The sequence below is a fragment of the Sphaerodactylus townsendi genome, linkage group LG03 (assembly GCF_021028975.2).
Source record: "Sphaerodactylus townsendi isolate TG3544 linkage group LG03, MPM_Stown_v2.3, whole genome shotgun sequence".
Taxonomy (NCBI): domain Eukaryota; kingdom Metazoa; phylum Chordata; class Lepidosauria; order Squamata; family Sphaerodactylidae; genus Sphaerodactylus; species Sphaerodactylus townsendi.
Genome location: NC_059427.1, coordinates 110,774,959 through 110,798,496, shown reverse-complemented (window position 1 = coordinate 110,798,496; position 23,538 = coordinate 110,774,959). Strand labels below are relative to the sequence as shown.

At 41.0% G+C, this 23,538-nt stretch overlaps 2 protein-coding genes across 3 annotated transcripts in view; both read left to right on the top strand.

Annotated features, from left to right (window-relative positions):
• Positions 1-3,654, top strand: part of RAB40B (RAB40B, member RAS oncogene family) — a 30,245-nt gene extending 26,591 nt beyond the window's left edge. Inside the window, exons 5-6 of the mRNA XM_048489733.1 lie at positions 1,137-1,359; positions 2,587-3,654. Coding sequence (XP_048345690.1) covers positions 1,137-1,359; positions 2,587-2,858 — 495 coding nt within the window. The 3' untranslated portion in view covers positions 2,859-3,654. The remainder of the gene's footprint in view (positions 1-1,136; positions 1,360-2,586) is intronic.
• A 2,632-nt stretch (positions 3,655-6,286) lies between these two features.
• Positions 6,287-22,861, top strand: WDR45B (WD repeat domain 45B). Of its 2 annotated transcripts, none has more exons than XM_048489732.1 (10): positions 6,287-6,480; positions 10,476-10,550; positions 10,991-11,092; positions 11,908-11,995; positions 12,584-12,678; positions 13,403-13,593; positions 14,887-14,972; positions 15,821-15,922; positions 20,858-20,979; positions 21,395-21,514. In XM_048489732.1, the coding sequence occupies exons 1-10, from the start codon at positions 6,414-6,416 to the stop codon at positions 21,424-21,426; spliced, it is 960 nt and encodes a 319-aa protein (XP_048345689.1). In that variant the 5' UTR covers positions 6,287-6,413; the 3' UTR covers positions 21,427-21,514. The 2 variants fall into 2 exon arrangements, with proteins under 2 accessions (XP_048345689.1, XP_048345688.1); XM_048489731.1 differs by lacking the exon at positions 21,395-21,514 and adding an exon at positions 21,539-22,861 and having other exon boundaries at positions 6,288-6,480.
• The last annotated feature ends 677 nt before the right edge of the window (positions 22,862-23,538 follow it).

Sequence of the window (23,538 nt, the reverse complement as noted above, 5' to 3'; positions counted from 1 at the left end):
GCGTACATCGAGTTACAATAGTCCATTCTAGAGGTGACCATTGCATGGATCACTGTGGCCAAGTCAGAGGTGGAGAGGTACAGAGCTAACTGCCTTGCCTGGAGCAGGTGGTAGAGTTGTGTTTGTAAATGGGTGGTTATTACCTAGAGAAGAAGGTCATCGGCCTGTTCTGACATGTTTGAGAGACATTTTGAAGTTAAAATGGCTAGCGTCTACCTTGACTTTAAAGTTGCCAGCTCCATGTTGGGAAATACTTGGAAGTTTTGGGAGTGAAGCCTGAAGAAGGCATGGTTTAGGGTGGGAAGAGACTTCAATGGGGTATCATGCCATGGAGTCCACCTTTCAAAGCAGCCATTTTCTCCAGGTGAACTTATCTCTGTCGGCTGGAAATCATTTGTAATCCCAGAAGGCAGAGGCGTATGGCCTATAGGGACATGTCGGCCTGCATGCCAGCCTGCATGAAGGCCAGGGGGGCGGGGCTCAACCTGCATGGAGGCCAGGGTGGTGCTCGGTGGTGGGTGGCCCTGCCCCTGCCTCTGTGTAGGATGGTGAGGCTCGGCGCCCCCAAGCCCCACCTCCAAGCAGGACAGTGTGGGATGCACCCGGAGGAGGGGTTGTCTCTGGGCGCCATTCACCCTGATACACCTGTGCTGGAAGATCTCCTGCTACCACCTGGAAGTTGTGAAGCCTACTTGACTAAGATGCTATTGATATCTCTGGCTTAGGCTCTGCTTCATTAATAGCTTTTATAAAGCCTCCGTTGTTTAATTGCCAATTGGCATTTTGGGCTGGAGTGAAGAGAACAAAATGGTTTGTGGTTCATGTGTAAAAGCAAATTGTGATTGGTAGTAGAAATGACTGATTTCTAAGGTGTTCAAAAGTGGAGGAACACAAACCCAAAGATCCCCTGGGTTCATTTCTGAACAACAAACTGTGGTTTGTTACATGAAAACCTTGCCTTAGTGTTGTTGGTGTGTGGATTGATCATACCTTTTTTATCTGCTATTGTAGTATAGTTTCCTGGACTGAAACAAGTTAAATATCTACAGACGTAGGGGCAAATTAAGTGAGAATACTTCTCATGAAAGGACTAGCCTAGAGATGAGGGATCTAATTTATTGTTCCCTATTATTCAGCATGCTCCTGGTGTACCTAAAATCCTGGTTGGCAACCGCCTGCATCTAGCCTTCAAGCGGCAGGTATCTACTGAGCAAGCACAAGTCTATGCTGAAAGACTAGGCATGACTTTCTTTGAAGTAAGCCCGCTCTGTAACTTCAATATCACTGAGTCCTTTACAGAACTTGCAAGGATAGTGTTAATGAGACATGGAATGGACCGGCTGTGGAGGCCAAACAAAGGTAAGTAATACAGATGGGTTTTGTCAGAATTAAAGCTTTTAGTTTCAGCTGATTAAAAAGAAAATTTTAGTTAGGAATTATTTTAAAAATTATTTTAAGCTGAATAATGTAAGATCTTATACTGACAATACTGGATTCTTCCACACAAACGTTTGGAAGTAACGTGCCAGCCTTTGGAATGCGTGCCTTGTCACCTTCCCTCCTTCCCATTGATAAAACTCCCTCCTGCTTTTCCTTGTCCACTTTAGCTGTAGTTTAACCTTGCACCGGTATAAGCATTTAGCCAGGATTCTTAACCAGGGTTTGCAAACATACTTCAAACCCTTGCTTTAATTTTTCCTTGAGAAGTAAACTTGTATAAGAGGTTCCTAAAGCTAATCCTGTTTTTCAAGGACCCAGTGTTAACAATTTCGGTAGTTTTTTTGTGAGAGCTAGTTAGTGTCAGACTAGACTAGATTAGGGAGACTCAGATCCAAATTTCCACTTGCCATGAAATTCAGTGGTGACCCTGGATCAGTCTATTTCTCTCCTATCCTAACCTCACTCTCAGGGTTGCTTTGAAGATAAAATGGAGGGTGGGAAAGCCATGTATGTTACTTTTAGCACCTTGGACAAAGGTAGGATAAAAAGGTACTGAATAAGCCTGTGCTAGATCCAAGTGGTATAATCTATTTCTCTTTCGCTGAGATGAAAAGAATGAGAATGCTAACCCTATGAATGTTTACCTAAAGACCATTCAGAAATATAGGAGGTGACAGAGAATGGGAATTGAAAAGGCAGAATCCTGCCCATCTTGATGTAATATTTATGGAAAATTGTGCACACTTCAGTGAGTTCTTTGAGTCACAGAAAGGTCTTCAGAAATGTAGAGCTCTTATAATTTCAACTGATAACTCATTTCTCCTAGAAAGGAGCAAATTAAAAAATAATTAGGAAACTTTTATAGACCCAGCATTCAGAGTTTGAGTTTGATACTGCCATATTTTCCCCAGCTGAACTTCTCTAAAACTTTGCAAGACAATGTCTTCATTCCTTTTAGCCTGGCTGTATGTGTGGGATGGCATAGTGATATAGTTGGGAAGACATTTCAGAAGCATTGGAAGTGACTGGGTGAAGGGTTACTCTTAAAAAAAATACAACAGGCTCATAGTAGCATACTCTGCTACCATGTGGATAACCCAAAACATGTTTTGTCTAATCCAATGCATTTTTTGTTTCTTGTTTAAGTTCTAAGTTTGCAAGATCTTTGTTGCCGTGCCATCGTTTCATGCACCCCTGTGCACCTAGTTGACAAACTTCCACTCCCAGTTGCCTTAAGAAGCCATCTAAAATCATTCTCTATGGCCAATGGTCTGAATGCTAGGATGATGCACGGTCGCTCCTACTCCCTCACAGCCAGCAACAACAACAAAAGGAACAGTCTGAAGAAAGCCAAAATCATCCGTCCACCCCAGAGCCCTCCAAAGCACTGTTCCAGAAACAGCTGTAAAATCTCCTAAACCTACTATTAGAGAGTGTTGGCTGGAGCCAACAAAAGGACTCTTGAGTTGTTGGATCTGTTGTATACATAACACTACCGAAACAGAACAAAGGAAAATGTCATTTTGGAGTTGTTTGTTTTTAATAATGCTGCTTCCAGATGTGTTACACATTCAGCTAAAAAAAGGGATGTGAAACTTTGCTGTTGGATTATTTTATATATCTGTTTTTGATGTGCATGAAGACTTTGTGTTTTATAAAGGGAGTAATTTATCACAATATTGAAATTTCAATGACATGAAATTGCAGAAGTGACTCTTTTTAATTGATAAATTAAATATTGTCAACTCACAATACTTTATTTGCAGTTAGATAGGAATGAGTGTCAGTCTGTAGATTCAGACAGAATTTTATCCACAATGTATTGTATACATTGTAAGATATATAAGTAGTGAAACAATTTTGGTGATGTTGCAGTAGAGCATCTAATTCTGGTTTTGTACAGTTTCCTCTGTGATCTTGAAGCACTACTTTGAGCTACCAGTGTGTATATGCAACATGCACAAGATTTTGTCCCATCAATGTAAAGAAATTTGATAAAGTTTTTGCAATGTTGTTTAATACTTCTAGGGATTAAGCTGTGATTTATATGCTTATTTTTCTGGCAAATCTAAATTTTTGTATCTGATATTCTAGTGACAGTGAGAAAAAGCCAAAGACATCAAATGCATTTGCTACAGCAATGAGAAGAATGATTTGAAAATCTGCTTTATCAGGAAAGGACACTATTATTTAAAAATAAATCATTTAAAACAATCTATAAAGTATCTCTCTTTAGTAGAAATATTGGTCTCGGGACAAACATGGCAAGTTAGTAACACTCTGTCTCCCTACTTTATACAAGCATATATCTGTGGATGTATTAAAGAAAATATTTTATGCTGACTTTCCACTTTACCAGCAAGTCTTGTAGAAAGTCCTCCATTTGGTTACATGCACCCTTCTAGTCCAGCAGCAACTCGTTTGAAAATTTGTCTTATCAGCTTTAAGTGGTACTTTCTGTGCCTGCATAAGCAAACAAGAAAAATGACAAGACTGGGGTAGAGATGACAGTGAATTCGTTTTGGGCAGCCCCATCTAAACACCTTGGTTGTGGGATTTGATGCCCCCCCCCCCCCCCGAGCTGTTTGGACAGCACTTGCTTCAGTACAACCTTCATGTCCTCTGATGGTTTTTCCATTAAACACTGATGTAATTGAACACACAGATTTCCAAATTAGCATATCTCTTTTTTTCTTGCCTGTATTCCTGATGCCTGTTTTTCTCTAGACCTACTTGCATAGGTACCACTGGTCACTTTCTACTACCATCCTCTACGAAGAGTCAATGAAGCTAAACCCAGCCTATCTCCTTTCCTTCCAGCAGCTGCATCCACTGCCTCTCAGGTAGCTTTGAACATGAAATTCATAAAGCAGGAGTTTCCAATGTGATGCCTGCTGATGCTTTATCTGGCACCTACCAAGTGTTTTCAGAAAGTGAGTGAGACTAAGTGGGACTCTTGCCCAGCAGAACTTCTGATTGGTCCGTGGAGATTTGAATGGCCAGGAAGTTTAAAATAATATCGCCTTACAGGCAGCTGCCTCCCACAGTGTTGATTCTATTCTCTCTCACACTCCTCTTTCCTTGTGTGTTTTTAGATTAGCCCTCTTTTCCCCTGCACTTTGACTTTGGCAGCCATTTTGCAGCAGCACATGTCAGAATTCCAAAGGTGTCCACAGGAGGTTGGGAACCCTGGGCTGCATGATACCAGAGTTGGGCATGCCTAGCTCTGCATAGGTATCTATGTTGTATATTTGTATCCTACCATAACACAATATAAACAGTCAAGTTAAACAATATAAAAAAAACTTGTATTGTTGAAGGCTTTCATGGCCGGATTCAACTGGTTCTGGTGGGTTTTCCAGGCTGTGTGGCCGTGGTCTGGTGTATCTTGTTCCTAATGTTTTGCCTGCATCTGTGGCTGGCATCTTCAGAGGTGTATCACACACGGGCTTCCCTCTGTGATACACCTCTGAAGATGCCAGCCACAGATGCAGGCAAAACATTAGGAACAAGATCCACCAGACCACAGCCACACAGCTCGGAAAACCCACCAGAACCAGTTTTAAAAATCTATTTTAAAAAACCATAGCAGCAGACAAAATGCTTCCAACTCCTTGGGGATAAGGCATGCAATGGTGGTTGTTCATTTCAAGCCCCTTCCTGTACTCCCAGTCTAAACTAGAATGTTTAATTTATACCTCATATTTCACACCAATAGGATCCCAAAGCAGTTTACATCATTCTCCTCTCCTCCAGCTTATCCTCACAACAACCCTATAAGGTAGGTTCCGGGGTAGCCCAAGGTCACCCACAAAATTAGAGAACATTGCACTAAATACAGACTGTAAAGCAGGAATTACAAGGTTGTCAAACGGTACAGAGAAATATGTAATAAAGCAATATGTAATAAATATGGATAAAGAAATATGCAACAAATATGGATGGAGAACAATATAATAAACTCAGCACAATATATGCAATGAAGACTGCCTTCAGTTCCCTTGACATCAGCTATAGCCTTATTCACTTTATAAAGTGCCCTCCTGAACAAATGAATTTTGCATGCCTGTCTGCAATAGGAGCATGGGAATTTTTCTGATATTGGTCTGTAGGCCATCTCACTAGCTAGGAGCAGTAACAGAGAAAACTTAGGTACAGGCTGCTGTGGCTCTTAACCATTTGTAAGATGACAACTTCAGAAAGTTTTGTTCACTTGAGCTAAACTGCTGTAGTGGAGCATACTGAAACATCAAGGCCTGCAGATATGTGGGTCCAGTACATAAGCAAAACCTCAAACCCATAACTAATGGGCAACCAATGGGTTGAATAGGTGAAATGAGCATATCGGAAGCTTCATGGCACAGAGTTCTTCTCACGACCTCCGCAGAAGTCAATTTTAGGTAAGTTCAAGGTTGACTCTGCCAGAAGTAAACGGAAACATCCTCTTTTCCCATGGGAGAGGAAGGTATCAGGGATACGCCTAGTTATCTACAAGGCGTGTGAAAGAGAGAGTAAAGATCAAGGAAATAATGTCCCTTTTCTGCATCGTAACATATAGCAGGCTGAATACCTATATTTTGTAGCAAGTACATTGACAGGAATGTATTTCAATCACGCAGATACGATCAGGCCATGTTGGTTCAGGAATTCACCTCAGTCAGTTAGGTGCCATCCCTGACAGGCGCCCATCACTCATTAGCTCGGCGCTCCAACCCTTGACTCAGCTCTTGGCCGATGCGCTCGGCAATCGAACATAAAAAGGGGGAGGGAGAGAAGGACGCCTGTCGTTCGAGAACTCGGCGCTCTTCGGGCCGGCCTGAAAAAGTCGTTCGATTCGTTCTGTGCTTGGGATGCTGCCTGTCTAGTCCGGAAGGAATCGTGTCGCTGCCGCCCACTCAGGCCGCTGACCCTCCCCCGATGGTGTGAAGGCGCCCCCCTCTCCACGGCCACGGCCTGCTCCGCAGTCTGGCGCCATGAACTTGCTGCCGGCCAACCCGCACGGGAATGGGCTGCTTTTCGCCGGCTTCAACCAGGACCACGGTGAGAGAGGAGAGGAGGTGGAGTGGGGGGCCCTGGTGGCCAGTCAGTTAGTCAGTCACCCACCCACCCAGCCACCCACGGACGGGGACAGAGGAGCCGTTCGGTCTTGGCCGTGGTCTCTTCCCTGTCTCTCTTTCCTCTTTGCATCCGTCTCAGCAACCCTGATATTCCCCCTCTCCCCGCGGCAGTCAGTGGGGACTCTGAAAGGACTTGGCTCCCCCCTGCCCACTTACACAGTTTTCGTCTCCCCGCCCCAGTCTCAGAAGCGGGTGGGGAAGGAACGTGAATCTGCCACCAACGTAGGTCCACTTCTTAGTAGAAAGTGGCCTAGGTTGTGGGGTCACGTACTGTTCGCGACAGGTTGTGAGAAGGAGCCCCCGCCCAGCTGTACTGGTCGGAAGGCTATCGAAGCTACCCACTCTGTTCTCCAGCTCAGCCTTTCCTCCTTTATTTTGCCTTGGCCCCCTGGTGATATGGAGACTGTATTAAAGGGTGCTACTCTCTTTTCTGGCTGCTACTGGTGATGGTTTGGTCCTGTTTCTAATTCTTCTGTTGCTGGCTGTGTACCTTTCCACCCACGATGGGCAAAACCTCACTCTTTCCCAAGTGGGCTTTCTTTTTTTCCTTGGCTCCTAAAATATTTCCATGGTCTTAACATGTTACCTGCTTTGTCTTTAATAAGCTGTTTATATTGAGATCAATGTTGGGTATGTTTGCCATACTAGTACTTGCCCTCAGTTCTGAGCTGTGTCTGGGCCTAGGGCTCTAGAAGGGCTTGGTTTTCAAAATGCAGCCTCAAAGTGATTTTTACTTTGTCATCTCAATTGCTAGCTTAAAACTCCTTAAGGGTTGCATATTGTTGATTCATCACTTGGGAATAATTGTGTTCTTGATATTCTTCTGTTGTGACCAGGAAAGGCAGCTTTCAGATTATCTTGCGTTCTCAAATATATTATTTATGTTTTTTACTTAGATTACTTCTATACCACTTGAGTGCCCGATCAAGGTGGCTTGCAAAGGAAAACATAAAACGTTTAACAATTAATAAACAATGAAAAACCCAACAGGAGCATAAAAACAGCCTAAAACAGTACTGTAATACAAGTTTCATAAAATGCTTCTCAGGCAGAAGCAGATAGTAAAAGAGAGTTAAAAATAACAGCTCCTAATTGAAAGCCTGGCATAAGGAGTGCTTATGCCTGATACCTAAAACCTAGTACAAGAGTCTGCAACCTGCGGCTCTCCAGATGTTCATGGGCTACAAATCCCATCCGCCCCTGCCAGCATGGCCAATTGGCAGGTTACAGACCCCTGGTCTAGTAGGATAGGCACCAGATAAGCCACAAGGGGAGGGGCATTTTGCAGGTGATGTCACATCGCTGAAAAATCCCTGTCTGTATATGATCCCTGGGTTTATTGCATTTGGACTGCGGACAGAGCAATAGAAAGTTAATGTTGGACATTCTACAGCTTTGTGGTTGTAATGGTCCCAAATTAGTAAACATGGCAAGTGGCTTGCCATTTTTATTTGTTAGGAAAGATAGTTCAAGATCATACTACCTGTGTTCACTGGCTATGTGTGCTTGCAAATTGATGCATGTCTTTGAAGGGAAACTCTTCTTGAGCACATGCTGTCTTGGCTCCCTGATAAGCATACATGTGGGTAGTGTACTCTGAAATAATGTGTAGAGTGGCTCAAACTTACCAAGTTAACAAGCACAGTTTTCTTAGCTACAGTTCTTTGTTTGCTTCTAATAAAATGGGTTAGGAGTCGCTGAAAAATTGTGTAGTAGGATGTGTAAGTTTTTATATGGTAGCCTCTACTTCAGCATAGATTGCTCTGCGTTAATCTTTGACTTTATGATATTCCACATAAAAGTAGTCTAAGCATATTCCACTTATGCTAAGATTTCTCCTTAATTTCTAGCCTTTACTTTTGAAAAAGAGTCAACCTAATTTAACAACAACAATAATAAAAAACCTCTTGCTGTGATCATTGCAGGAACATAAATCTACCTAGATGCCCTCTTGTAGCTAATATTGGATCGAGACCAGGATGTTGGACAAGGAAGAATTCTAGATAAGATAGAACGAAGGACTGGCATCAATCTAATTCTAGTTAGAATTCTACTGGAATGAAAATATGTTCTATAGCAGCCTGGTACCATACCGAGTTTTGTGTGCCTGGTGATGGAAAGTGCCATGAAGTTACAGCTGACGTATGGTGATCCTGTAGGTTTTTCAAGGCAAGAGCTGTTCAGATATGGTTTGTCATTGCCTTGCTCTGCATCATGGCCCTGGACTTCCTTGGAGGTGTTCTGGCCAAATACTAACCAGGTCCAAGCCTGCTTACCTTCTGAGATCTGATGAGATCAGACTATCCAAGGCTGGTTGATATCAATGAGCATAGAATTGGGCAACAAGGCTACTATCTTCTGCATACTGGGAACAAGGTTCATTGAATTCAGTGGAAATAGTTCTGAGTAATCCATCCTAGCATCTAGTTGTAAAGGTGTAATTGCAAGGAGCAATTTTGTTGAGAGCAATAAGGAAATAATATTCAGAGGGACTTTGAATTTGCAAGTAAAAGATTTTGGTGAAAACATTTTTGTTTATGTCAGTGGGTTGGGTAATAGAGTTTAACCGGAAGTGGCACTGGTGATTGGCAAGATCAAGCACAGACAAAAGTAAATCATAGTATTTCATATGTGGTGAACAAGCAAACAGTCATCCCATTTGCAAGGTGGGTTAGCATGGTATATATGGATTATGCCAGGGAGTGAAGGCTGCAGGTAGTTCCTTCAGACTCTGGCCCCTTCCGCACACGCAAAATAATGTGTTTTCAAACCACTTTCACAACTGTTTGCAAGTGGATTTTGCTATTCCGCACAGCTTCAAAAAGCACTGAAAGCAGTTTGAAAGTGCATTATTCTGCATGTGCGGAATGAGTCTCTCTTTTTGGGTGTTTTGCTTCCTCTTAGTATCTTAGGGATGTTAGCTTTCATTTAAAAGAAAAAGAAATCTAGCCATTTCAGATTTAGAAATATATTTGAATGTGTAGCCTTTAGAGCCTTCCAAACTGCTTACCTCAGGCTTATGCACAATCATGATGAGCAAAGGAATTACCTTGCTGGAAGGAAAAGTCTTTATTGTACTTGTTCCAAAAATACTTCAATAATGTAGTCAGTATAATGCCAGGATGGGAGGAAAGAGAAGTTGGTTAATTTCAAAAGCTAGCTTTGACTAAAAGAATAGGGGGAGAGTTTTTTTTAAACCAACCCTCTGAATTTAAGCATGTTGTGTGCAAGTCTGTTCAAAAACATATAGCATCTAGAAAGCATACTGATGGTGCTTTTTAGTCCCCACAGTACATGTTTGCTGTAACAGTAAACATTGGCTTAGAAAATCATTCAGCCTCCATGCATCATTCATATTTTAGTATCTTACCATTTGTCTTTGAACAGTTGAACCAGAGATGTCTTAGATCTGCAGTTCCTGTGCAGCTGTGAATTCCCAGTTTTCCTTAAGGTCTTGGATACATTGCTATGGGCCATCTTCAGTTTTTCATCTACATATAATGAGAATCACCCTACTTTTTGTTTATTGTGAAAGTTCTGTGGAAGTTTTTTGCCAAGCCAGCATAGGGTAGTGGTTAGAATTCTGCACTTGGACCAGGGAGTTGATTTCAGATCATGATTCCTTTATGAAGTTCGCTAGGTGTCTGTTATTTATTTGTCAGTCATCTCTGCAAGTGGGTCTGGGCCAGTCAATCATCCTCAACCTAGTCTGTACCACAGCATTGTTGTAAGGATCAAAAAATAGCCCCTTGGTGTAGTGCTCTGAACAAGAATGGGATATAAATGTGAGTTTTTAAAAAGACCTTCATTTCCATTCAAGTTGACTAAATAAATTCAGCACCATCTCTTCTAGAGACCTGCACTGATGCACAATAGATGCACCTGTTGTAGTAATTTGTTTTTGTTTAATTTCTTTAGGGTGCTTTGCATGTGGGATGGAAAATGGATTTAGAGTGTTTAATGCAGATCCACTCAAGGAGAAGGAAAAGCAAGGTGAGCTGATTCCACTATAGCCTTGATTGCTCTATTGTGATTCATCTTCATCTTATATAATCCATATGTTGTGCAGTCCTATGCAGGTTTATTTGAAAGTAAGTTTATGCTGCTGAGTTAACTGGAATTCAGTCTCAGTGTGCACAGAAGGGCAGCTTTAAAGCAATAACTCTTGTCTTGAAGTCAAGTACTGGTTGGGTTTTGGATGTGTATGAAGTTGTTGGCTATTTTTATTCATGGCCTCTTTTCTGGCTCATATTACTGTGACCATAACATGCATCTTGTGGAAGATTTCTGAGCAAACTTGAAATAAGGAAGGGGAAGGACAAAGTAAACTGGGCTTGACAATGGCATTTGTAACATGGATCCAACCTGAGATTAACTATGGTAAAACCTGGCACTGAATGTTTAACTAAAAACATTTCTTTCCTTCCCTCTAGAATTTCTAGAAGGAGGTGTTGGCCATGTTGAAATGTTGTTTCGGTGCAACTATTTAGCCTTGGTTGGCGGAGGGAAAAAACCCAAATATCCACCTAATAAAGGTATAGTATTGAGTGGGAAGGAATATGTAACCAGACTTTATGGAGGGCTGCCTGGATTGCCCTTAATTTGAACAAAAATTAACTTGGCTGCTGGTTTAGTTGCAGACAACATATAGCTTGGCTGCATTTCCCTAAACATGTCATAGGAAAGTGGATTCCTTTTCCCCAAGACTGTCTGATGTATATCAGATTACAGGAAAATTTTCTTCTGTTCCCTGTATTGCACTATATACGTAATAGCTGTGGGTGATCCCACTATGAGGATCAAAACATCTGCAGTGGAGACACCAAGGATGAAGGTAGATGTTTCTGCAAACCTGAAGTAGTCCAAGCGTACTTAATTCCAAAGGAGGAAAATTAGGAATCCTCCTTCTTGATCAGTTTGTAGGTAGTTTCTCTGTATTCAGGTCAACTGGTATCTTTCCAGATGTTCAAAGGATCAACAGATGTTTAAACAAGGAGTGATATTGTGCCTCCTGCAGAAGCAATACAATGCTGGTAGCAATTGCTGCTTCTAGGATAGGGAATGGGCCCATCTATGTCTTATAAGAATGAACTGAGATGTGGCTGATGAATTCAGATTGGGTTTGTTAAAAATTACAAGAAGCGTAATGTTAACTGTAGAAGAATCGACATTTGAAAATCCAAGTTTGGGTCCTGTATGCTTCCCATGTATTTTTCTAACTAAACCTGTGCAAAATGAATGTGATGGGATTCCATTGCTCCTCATTAAGCTGGTCTTCCATGAATCAGAAGTGGTTTAAATAATGACAGTTGCTACTATAAGACTAATACAGTAATTTCCATTACTGCAGTGATGATCTGGGATGATTTGAAAAAGAAGACTGTTATCGAAATAGAGTTTTCCACAGAAGTCAAAGCTGTTAAGCTTAGAAGAGACAGGTGAGTTGGTGCAGTTTATTCCTCAGATAACCCATGCTATTTATGTAGGGCTGTTTCATGGACTCAGCTTCCTTTGTGGAAGCTGTACCAAAAGGGAATGGAAGCATTCTCTTATTCCCCCTCCTATTTCCTTCTCATCTGCAATCAGTCTTGCATATCTCTTCCAGTAGGGAGTCTTACAAGATCCCCTGGTGGGAATAACAAACCTTGAAAAGGTCTGGGAAGCTCAGGGGAAATAAAAAGCGCAACTCAACTAGACATATTGTAGGACTGAACCTCCTCTTAAGAATCAGGAAGTCTTAGATCCATTTTGTGACGAGAATGGTTGACTGAAATGCTACATGATAAAAGGCTGGTGTTTTATTTCATTCCTCATTTTTCTGCTATACCATGCTCCACAGGAATTGGTAGGTGCAGCTGAGAAAATCCAGAGTGTTGGTCTGTTGTTTGATTCAATTTAATTCATTTGGAAAGAGGTGTCTGGGAAATAGTGTGAACAAATGTGTACTTAATACAGATCCATGTTTAACTGAGTATAATGATCATCAGTAACTTGAATGTATGGGCTGTTGACTTTGTCTCTTTCAGGATTGTGGTAGTTTTGGACTCAATGATTAAAGTTTTCACATTTACGCACAATCCTCACCAGTTGCATGTCTTTGAAACCTGCTATAACCCTAAAGGTAAGTTATGTGCATTACAGAAAAATAACAGGAGTCGATGTTATCCTCTTCTATAACTTTTGCTTGCCATTGTGAGATGCTGTGTTCTGAAATCCCCTGTAACTCTGTCAGCCAAGTGTTGATGAGACCTATCTTCTCTGCTTAGGTGCAGTAGCAAAGCTGAGGAGGCCATATGTCTTCTGTTTTTCTGGAACTCTCTCATGTGATCTGAAAAGAAATCTGCCTAGTTTATTTTTGATTGCATTTATGTAAACTTAAGAGGATCATATCCTGATGTCAGCTTCCAGTAACGAATGGCTGAAAGGTTAACAGATGAGTGGAGAATGCAGGCATTCAGTCCGTAAATCTGTTAGCTGGGAAATAACAGGTTAATAAAGACACGGCTATTGTCAGAGAAGGGGTGATTTTCCCTAGTTCCCCCTTCTGATCGCAGACTGTCATTTTGCCCTTTGTGCTGTTCCTGAATGTTCACTGACCATGAGGAGCAGAAATCCAGCTGGGGTCGGTGACGTTCAATGAGCTGGAGTGGAAGTGAGAAGCAGAAAAGTTCCACCTGTAGATCTTGTAGGATACAAGTCAGTTTCTGCTAGTCTTAAGCTTGAATTCGTGTTGCCTCAGGAGTAGGTGTCCTAGAGCTTTTGTTATAACTTCTTTATTGCCAGGGGTGGGGTGGAGATGCAGTTGTAAAAAGATCTGGTCTTTATTACTTTCCCTTGTGTTTTAGGTCTTTGTGTACTGTGTCCAAACAGTAATAATTCCCTGCTTGCATTCCCTGGAACTCATACTGGACATGTACAGATTGTGGATTTGGCAAACACAGAAAAACCTCCTGTAGATATACCTGCTCATGAAGGAGTCTTGAGCTGCATAGCTCTCAACCTTCAAGGAACAAGGATTGCCACAGCATCAGAAAAAGTAAGCAAATTATCATGTTGCCTAGTTGACTAGAAAGATATGCTGTCATTCTTAATGACTTGATACATTCAAGATGAATTCCATGTCTGTGAGATCTGTTCACCATTGTTCTTACTGGGAGGCTTGATTCTCTTGCAAATTCTCGAGAGCCTTGGGTTTTTTAAAAACAGATTTCTATTTGTAATAGTTAAGGAGAAGTTATCTGTAAATGTTCTGGGGTTGTATTTCCACTGTCAAGTTCCTTGCTTTAAGGAGACAGTGCATTATAATAGATCTGATTCTGGATTTCTGTCACAATGCCTTGGCTACAGAACCCAGCTCAGCTGTGAATCTTCCTGGGTAGCTTTGAGCAGCTCACTTTCCTTCAGCCTCGCCTCACAGGTTTGTAGGAAGGCTAAAATTGGAGAAAGGGTATACACTACCCTAAACTCCTTAATCATAGGTGTCAAACTCGCAGCCCTCCAGATGTTATGGACTACAGTTCCCATCATCCCCTGCCAGCATCAGGGCCGTGAGTTTGACACCTGTGCCTTAGATGATGATCAGGAGAACTCTCAGCTGTCTGTTGCTAAAGTTAAAGTCTTACCATGTTGTCTCTTTGCTGTTTGCCAGAATATTCCACAATGTGAGGGTATATTAAATGGAGTATACTGATCTGGTTTATTCAAACTTTTAAAACTGTTTTTTTTTAATGGGAATTTTCTCGGCAGTAATTTCATGGTATATTGATATTGACAAATTGGAAGGGAGTGGAGGGTTAGAGTTGGATTTAAAAATGGCTTTTGATCATTTTAAACAAGGGTGTGGCTTAGATCCAGAGCAGCATTTATATGGGTGCATGGATTTCTGTGGACTGAGCACAGCTTTCTGCGGCCCAAAGGGGCTGCAGCAAGAGGAGAGTGGTGAGAAAGTCACATTCCATTTGTGGAAATTCTTGTGCCCACAAAAATTCTTCTCTGGCTCTAAGCTTGTATTTGAATCCTTTCCTTCAGCTTGTACAAAACAGAGCATATTGCCTGAGCTGAGGATGCCTAGCTCTGGAGGAGCAAGCTTCATAATGGAAGGCCATATTGTGTGTACAAATATATAAAATCTCAAGCAATAACAGAAAATTATATGTCGCCCGGAATAACCTGTATAGCTAGGATAGCATGCGATGAGTAGAATAATCCAAAACACCCTATTGGGTTAAGCAAGTAGCTATGTCTTAATGCTTGGATTATTATTGGGAGATCTAATTCTGATTTTGAAAGCTTTTTTCATGCATCTTAAAATACTGTATTGCTTTTACAGGGAACCCTTATAAGAATATTCGATACATCATCAGGGCATTTAATCCAAGAGTTGCGCAGAGGGTCTCAGGCTGCCAATATCTACTGGTAAGCATTGTTGTTTTGCCCATCCATCACACTGTATTTTGCCTTGGCTTATCAAGGGAGATGGTGGCCAGCACGCAAAAAGGGGGAGGGGTACCTACAGGGTGTTCATACTCTTGCAGCTGTTAGACGGATTTCTGGAGGTACGTGGGGTGGATTGTCACATGCGAATACATTTTTGCTCATCTGCTGCTTTATATGAGAAATAGGTCACATTTCTAGCTGATCTCATATTGTGTGCAGCACATCAACTAAGCTTAATGAAGAGCTTATAAAAGTACTTTCTGGGATTTCAGCAAATATGTAGCATTTGCAGAAACTTTCAGTGAGTTTGAAGCGTGGGAAGATGTATTTGGCAATAATGCAGAGCTGAAAGATTACATATATGGGATGTTGACTAAAAATACCTGTTGAGCAAATGCACATTCCACATTGGTGAGCCAAGACTGACAACCCAGATCTTTTCTTCTTGGTTCCTCTTAGGATCTTTGATTTCTAAATCAATTTTTTTTACTGCTTAGTTACCTTTAGTTGCTATCTCTGTACTCAATTTCTATGGATTGAGCATACCTTCTTGGTTTCAGCAGAGATCTGTTAATGTAGCTCTTGCTGTGGGGGTGCCTTTACACCAGAAAGCTTCCTAGGAAACTTAAGTTTCATGGAGTCTACCTTCCTTAGCTTCTGTGGGAGTTTACTACATGTAGATGGGGAAAGAAATACAATGCTAGGAAATGGCAGCTGTGTTCACTACTTTCTCTTCTTGAATATATATATAGAGAGAGTTCTGTTTATTGTCAGTTGCTGCATGGCAGTGGTGGTAGAAACACATTTATTTCTAACTTCTCCATCAGTATTAACTTCAACCAAGATGCTTCTCTCATCTGTGTGTCAAGTGACCATGCCACCGTGCACATCTTTGCTGCAGAGGATCCAAAAAGAAACAAGCAGTCAAGGTGAGAGACTTGCCCTTTTGGGGATTTCAGCAAATAGGTAGCATTTGCAGAAACTTTCAGTCATTGTGAAGTCTGGGAAGAGACAAACACAGAATGAATACAAAATAATACTTTTAAAACCAGTTGCCATTTTTTTTAACAAAATGAAGTCTGTGGTTAATGCAAATGTTCTCTCTTGCTTCAGCCCGTGTCACATAGCACAGTTGTTAGACAGGAAATGTCTAAAAATTGATTCCAAACAGCACCTGACCCAAGAAATCTGCCGTGGCAGCAGGGGGTGAAGAAAGTACTTTGGAATCATTTGGAATAACCAATGTACTTCATATTTTCTAAATTTGTGAAGATGCAAAGCTAATTTAAAAACTGACAGTGTACCCTCTGAAGTATTATGAAAAAGTCTATTGTTTTAAATCAAGATCGCTCTTATGGTTCCAGCAACTAATTAGTAAGCACACTCTTTAATGAATTACCTAAATTGATAAAAATGCTTTACATCCCTTTTTTGACTTTTGTCATGGTGATTTAATTGATAGAAATTAATCTACCCAGGACTAGCATTGATAATCATTAGTCAAGAAAGATTAAACTAATCCATAAAGATTTGCAGCGCAACCTTATGCAGTCATTCCAATTTATGCCACTGAAAGTCAATGTATACTCTATTGACTTGTAATGTGAGAGTAGAAGGATAAAGGGTTGGATCTGGTCAGTTTTTTCACTCAGGGAGTTCCTTATTTACAGTCCCTTCATGGCTTTTGTCTATGTAGATCCCATGATCCCCAACATAGCCTTTATAGATAGATAAAGGGAATCTCTTTTCTTCACCAGTAGAAAAACTGATTGAATCCAACTCATTCTTGCAAATATGTATAATCCACATTTAAAAAGTCAGGTTATGAAGTCACATGATTGGCTGTGCAGATCAAATTAAAATCAAAACAAACATTCTTATTTATGTGTCTTCTCTGTTAGAGTGCAAGGGGTATCATTATCACCAGTGTGATATAGAACTAACAAGCAGGGTAGATTTTTTATGGAGGAGTTCAGGGGTGGGGCCACCCCCCCACCCCCCCTAGGGCATAGCCACGCCTCCCCAAGTCCCGCCCCTGGCCTAGCACTGATTCTGGAATCCACCCCCAAATAGCATCACTTTCAATGGTATTTTAACTAGAGAGCCCAAATTCTCCTTTTATATCCACCTTAAAGGGAGAATCTGGGGTCCCTAGTTAAACAACACTGAAAGTGATGTTGTTTTGGGTTGGATTATCCCCCACCCTGAAACAGCATAACTTTCAATGTGGCGTAGTGGTTAAGAGCAGGTGCATTCTAATCTGAAGGAACCGGGTTTGATTCCCTGCTCTGCCACTTGAGCTGTGGAGGCTTATCTGGGGAATTCAGATTAGCCTGTGCGCTCCCACAAATGCCAACTGGGTGACCTTGGGCTAGTCACAGCTTTTTGGAGCTCTCTCAGCCCCACCCACCTCACAGGGTGTTTGTTGTGAGAGAGCAAGGGCAAGGAGATTGTAAGCCCCTTTGAATCTCCTACAGGAGAGAAAGGGGGATATAAATCCAAACTCTTCTTCTTCTTCTAAACTGAGGACCTCAGATTCTCCCTTTAAATCCATGCCGAAGGGGGTGGATTTAAAAGGAGAATCTGGGGAAATTTGGGGAGTGCCTGCTGTCAGGGGTGCAATTGTTAAGCTAGAAGCACCAAACTTTCAGGGTATCTTTAGGAGTCCCTCCTAATGATACTACCCTGTTTGGTGAAGTTTGGTTCAGGGCGTCCAAAGTTATGGACCCTCAAAGGTGTAGCCCCCATCTTCTATTAGCTCCCATTGGAAACAATGGAGGATGGGGGCACTCTCTTTGGGAGTCCATAGCTTTGGACCCCCTGTACCAAACTTCACAAAACCTGGGTGGTATCAATAAGAAACTCTCCTGATAATAAATTCCAGGTTTGGTGAAGTTTGGTTCAGGGGGTCCAAAGTTATGGACCCTCAAAAGTGTAGCCCCATCTTCTATTAGCTCCCATTGGAAACAATGGAGGATGGGGGCACCCCCTTTGGGAGTCCATAACTTTGGACCCCCTGAACCAAACCTCACCAAACCCGGGTAGTATCATCAGGAGAGTCTCCCAAACAGGCCCAAACAATGCGCCCCCTGCAGGCCAGAAACCGAAAAAGCATTAAAATGTTTTAAAACCCCACAAACGGGTGGGCTGAGCTTCGGACATGAATGGGGGGGGGTTCAAACCCGAGAACCCCCCCCCCTTACCTACTTCCATGCTAACAAGTAACACAGGTGATGAGGTACCTCAGTGGCCTCCATGGATGAGAGTTACATTCTTTTGAAATTGGTGAATGGACAGCCACATCCATGACTTATGTGCTAAATGTAATGTGTTAGCAGTGTTTCAGTACCGTTGGCTATTTTCTTAAACACTGGCTAAAGAAGTATATGCTATATATATATCTTTAATTGTTTCTTTCTGATCAAAGATTTTGGTTCAAATATTCGTTTTTAATTAGGACATGACATGAAGTGATTTTACATTTATATAAATGTTTCTTTAAAAACTAAACTAGATCACATTATTTAAGTCACCTTATGTTTTTTGGAATTTTTTCCAGTGCTAAGTTTTTTTAGAAAACCTGCATCACTGCCTTTGGACCTTTTATCCCAAGCAGCAACAATCCACAGTATGGGAAGGAGTCTCTTGGGACCGTTTCCATACAGGCCAGACAAAGAGAACTTAGAACCTTTTGCATGCACAATTTTGAACTATGATCTTTTTCTGCAAATGGTTCTTCTGATGGTAGAATATAGAAATCCTTGTCTGAGATAGTTTGAATATTTGTGTCTCATTCAAAGAGTTATTTGAGTTGTCTGTTCAGACATCCAAGAAAAGGCATTACTCTTCTGTGTAAATGGGAAGGGATAATGCAGCAAACTAAAAATGCATCTAACAGAGAAATCAATACATTGACACTGTGAGGAATATACTGATGCCTCTGAAGAAGAGATTGTTTTGATATCATGCTTTTCCTTACCTTAGTGTCTTACGTTCCCTTCCTCTCCCCACAGGAAGTACTGTTGTCAGGTAGGTGGGGCTAAGAGAATTCTGAGAGAACTGAGACTAACACAAGTTCACCCAGCAGGTTTTATGTGGAGGAGTGGGGAAATCAAGCCTGGTTCCCAGATTACTGTTCGCCACTCTTAACCACACTGCACCATGCTGTTTCTCTATGTCATGACATTGACCTGTGCAATTAAGATAATTGCATTTAGCAAGTCAGGAGAGGTTGGTTGTCTGGGCCTTTAAAATAATTCACCCCACAATGTAGGCTGTTATAATGCCATTCAACCTAAAGGAACTTCTGTTGGGGTTTCTCTTGGAAAAGCCTGTTTGACCCATGCAGGGATTTCAGATCAGTATCAGATTTTCCAGTTATTAAAAAGGAAGGTGCAGGTGTTTCTGAATGAAATGAATGATCTAATACCCAGCATACTAGGATTCAGTAGTGAGGCTGCATCCATCACTCCAGTGGATGATCTTTGAAAAAAGATGGGGTGAAGGTTCCTGTCAGTTCTCCTGAACCCTTCTAGCATTTGATATTATATATAATTTTGTTTAACACTTCAGTTTGAAGCACTGCACTTCAGTTGTTGCTGGGGCAGCACAGAAGGATTGTTATTCTGGATGAGACTTGTCTCATGAGGTCCTTTCTTCTTTTTAACACCTCCATGAAGCTTCTGGGAGATACTTAAGAGTGTGTTGCCTTCCACATATTGATGGCACCAGCTCTTCCTCTTTTTCATTTGAATCAAATTAGATGGTTTCACATGAATCAAATGTGATGATTTCCAAATGACTTTCCGGGGTCAGGAAGTGGATAAAAGTAAATTAACTGAAATTTAATAGAGACAAGACTAAGTTGCTCATAGTGGTTAAAACTTGAACTGATGAAACAGTGAAAATGTTTATCATAAAAAGGATGAGTGTAGTGAAGTTGCTTTGTAGAAAAGCAAGGTATAATAACCCAGCTTCTAGCTAAGATCACATTTTATTAGTTGATTCACCAACTATGCACCTTCGTGGAACTGAAGGATTTGACTGCATGGGCTTGCACTTTTGATCTCCCAGTTGGATTACTAATGTGCTCTGAGGCTGTCTTTGAAAACTTTTAAAGTTAGTCTAGAATTTACCAACCAGCTGCACTAGTTACCGGACTAAAGTAAAAATGCTGGATATGACCTTTTCTGATATTGGCCTGGCAGAGTTGAGGGAGGGAGAATGTTCTCACAGTGTACAATTGCTCATTAAGAGCTACCATCACTCATCATCTGCCGATTCCACCTAATGCAACTTTGTGCCACTGTCAGTTATGCTCTTCTAGTGGCAGCTTCCAGTGTATGGAGTCTTTTTCCTGCTCTGGTACATCTTTATGCCTTAGAGAGAGACGTGAAGGTTCCTTTGTTCATCTGAGCCTCTTGAAAGTAAGGTGATTGATGTGGTTTACATTTCTCTTTCATTTAGATACATTTTTATTACAGTGCATTATTTTATACTCTTTGAAGGCATCATTTGACAAGTCAGATTGTCTAAATAAAAATGAACTTGCCAGTGCCATTCCTTGTACTGAGTGTGGTAAGCAGAACAGAACCCGTATGTTATTGAACATGACAGAAGAGTTTTAATTTGCATTTGAAATGTTTTAAGAATCACTGTGCGGCAACTTGTTTCTCTTTGCTATGGCTATATCTGCACAGCTTTCAGTGAAGTATTTCTAAAAATAGTTTCTAGCCCCAAGACTGTAAATCTAGCTTCTATCCATGCAGTTGGCTTTGTAAGTGGCAATAAAATAACAGAGCTTCCTTAGCTGCTGCCAGTCTGCATCAATGGTGATAGTTTTTGCTTCTCTCTTTCTCTTTCAGTTTAGCATCTGCCAGTTTCCTGCCCAAATACTTCAGTTCCAAGTGGAGTTTTTCCAAATTTCAGGTTCCCTCTGGTTCCCCTTGCATTTGTGCCTTCGGAACAGAACCGAATTCTGTCCTAGGTAAGGTACTAGATTTTTATGCGTATGTATGCCCACATAAAACTCCATCCTAACACACAGCATGACATTAAGCAATTATGCAAACAGAAATAAGCTTTGAAAGTTCCACTCTAGACCTATTAATTGAATCTAGTTCAATTTGTCACTGGGGATTAATTCATCAGTTGGTTTGAATTCTAGGTAAATGCACACAATTGCACCATTGGTGTGGCATTTATCATGAGAGTAATGTGTTCCAAGTGCAAGTTGTGTCCAGTACTCAAGCCTGTTCTAAGATCCTATCGTCAGCCCCTAAATTCTCTGTTGGATGCTTTGGGGTTTGGTGAAAGTAATTGAACTGCATTTAATCAAAATATGCAAATGATTTTACTTGTTCTTTGACGTTATTAAAGTATTGTACATCATTGTTTCCTAGAAAGCAGTACTTTGGACCTTGTACCTGCATAGAATGTAGCTTCTCTTGCTGCTTTAATTGCACAGTAGATGCTGCTGTAGGAGACCAAATGTAAACAAACAACTCTCTAGTTGCCAGCCTGAAAAGAATCCTTCTTTCTTCTAGCAATCTGTGCAGATGGCAGCTACTACAAATTTTTATTCAACCAAAAAGGAGAATGCTCCAGGGATGTCTACGCTCAATTCCTAGAAATGACTGATGATAAACTTTGACTGCACAGATGGAAATAACTGGAGAATGGGGGAAGAGAGGTGAATGTATTCTTCTCCCTCTCTGAAGAGACAGCCTCTAACTACCCCAGCAGTCAACAGCGCTGCTCAAGATGGGACAGATGAACTGAAGAAGTCCAGGCCAACACAATCAGAACTAGCTGCCAGGCAGAGGACTAATACAGCATATACTGTCAACAACTGGTTATAAATGTTAGTTTTGGCTGCTGCTGTTCTTCAGTTTTCTTAAGTTTGTCACCTCTCTGTAACTAACTTGTGAAGCTTATTGTACATTATGCCATCAGCCTGCAGGGAGGTTTTAATCATCTCTTACTCCTCAGAAAAGAAAAATTCGGTTTCGGTATCATGGCTGTAGGGCAACAGAAAGGACACGCCAGACGACACAGAATACTTATACCAGCAGTTTCTGCTTTTCCAAATGTCTATTTCCTCTTCATCAAATATATTTAAAGGGATCATGGCAAGTTTGCTCTGAGTTACCCTTGCTCAGGAATAGATAGAATGTGCAAGCCCATACTGTTGTGAATTTGTATTAACGTTCATACATTTTGTCAGAAGTGCCAAAATTCACATCCTACAAATGGCATTAATCATTGCTGGCCTAAATCATTCTGCAGGATAGAAATTTAAGCTACGTAGGACAATGGTAGGGACTGTGAATCTGATAGGTAACTATGTTTAGATATTATAACCATTCCAGGTATTTACATTTTTGTTCCTTGATGTGTTTGCACTTATGCTGTACAGTGGCAGACCAACAGAAAAGTAGTCTGTAATAGCTAACAATAAATACGCTGTTCTTTTCTGCTGTATCCTGTAAGATATTGTTATCGTCATCGAATTTGGGTGTATTCCAAACACATGTGGTGGACATTTGAATCATAAGTGATAAATCCTTCAGATGTACAGCTGTAGTTTAGGTATTTTGGAAACTGAGGTATATGCACATTCAAATTGAAACCACAACCACCTCTTTCAATTGGAAAACTTCTTTAATTCCTTTAAAGTTCACACATGCTTCAAAATTAACTGAAGCCTTAAGTCACAGAGTCGTAAGGTATTTGAATATCATTTAACTGAAACCTATATTCATATTCGCCAGTTAGCATGTTGCTTTTAAATGTGTATTTAATCATGGAAGTTGTTTTGCACACCTTTTGTAATCTTTTAATTAAAATTGACTAATTTGCTGTATTCATTTAATGGTAATAAGATGCATTCTGTATGTGGTCATAGCTTGCCTTCCTAATCTGTTCTGGGTAATGATAGATGACTTCATTGTTAAACGAGAGTTACTTTTTAGTAGAAAGTTCAAAATGATGTGTATTTTGAGGTGCACTCACTGTACTAGTATGGACTTAATTGGGCTGTAGTTCATACCTCTGTGGCTGCCTCTTTCAGTGTCTCCCATTCCTGCCCTTCCTCTGACATCTGTGTTCTTCTAAAATGAACACCATTATTTAAAACTGTTATTATGCTTCCTTTTCAGGCACTTGCTTGAGGCAATTCACAAAATAATTTTAAACTGATTACAATGCTGTCTTCTCTCTGCCCTTTCTGTTATCCCACTAATGTGTTACAATGTTAGATAACTGCTCAGTCCCTTTTGGGGTTTTAAACAGTCCTATTTGCAAAATTTGCTTTTCGTGCATACTCAAAGGAACTAAAGAGCAATGGGGTCCAAAAATAGCCCAAAAAAGTTCCCTGAAATGCTGTTATAGGAAGACAGAGGGCCCTCACTAGGAGGAGGAATTGGCATAAGGATACTGCCGGACCTAGCCCGTTCAGTAACCAAATAAGGCACAGTTTAGCTTAGCACAACTGTTCATAAGCCCAAACTGCCAGTTTAACTTTAACCAGTACATTGTTAAAACC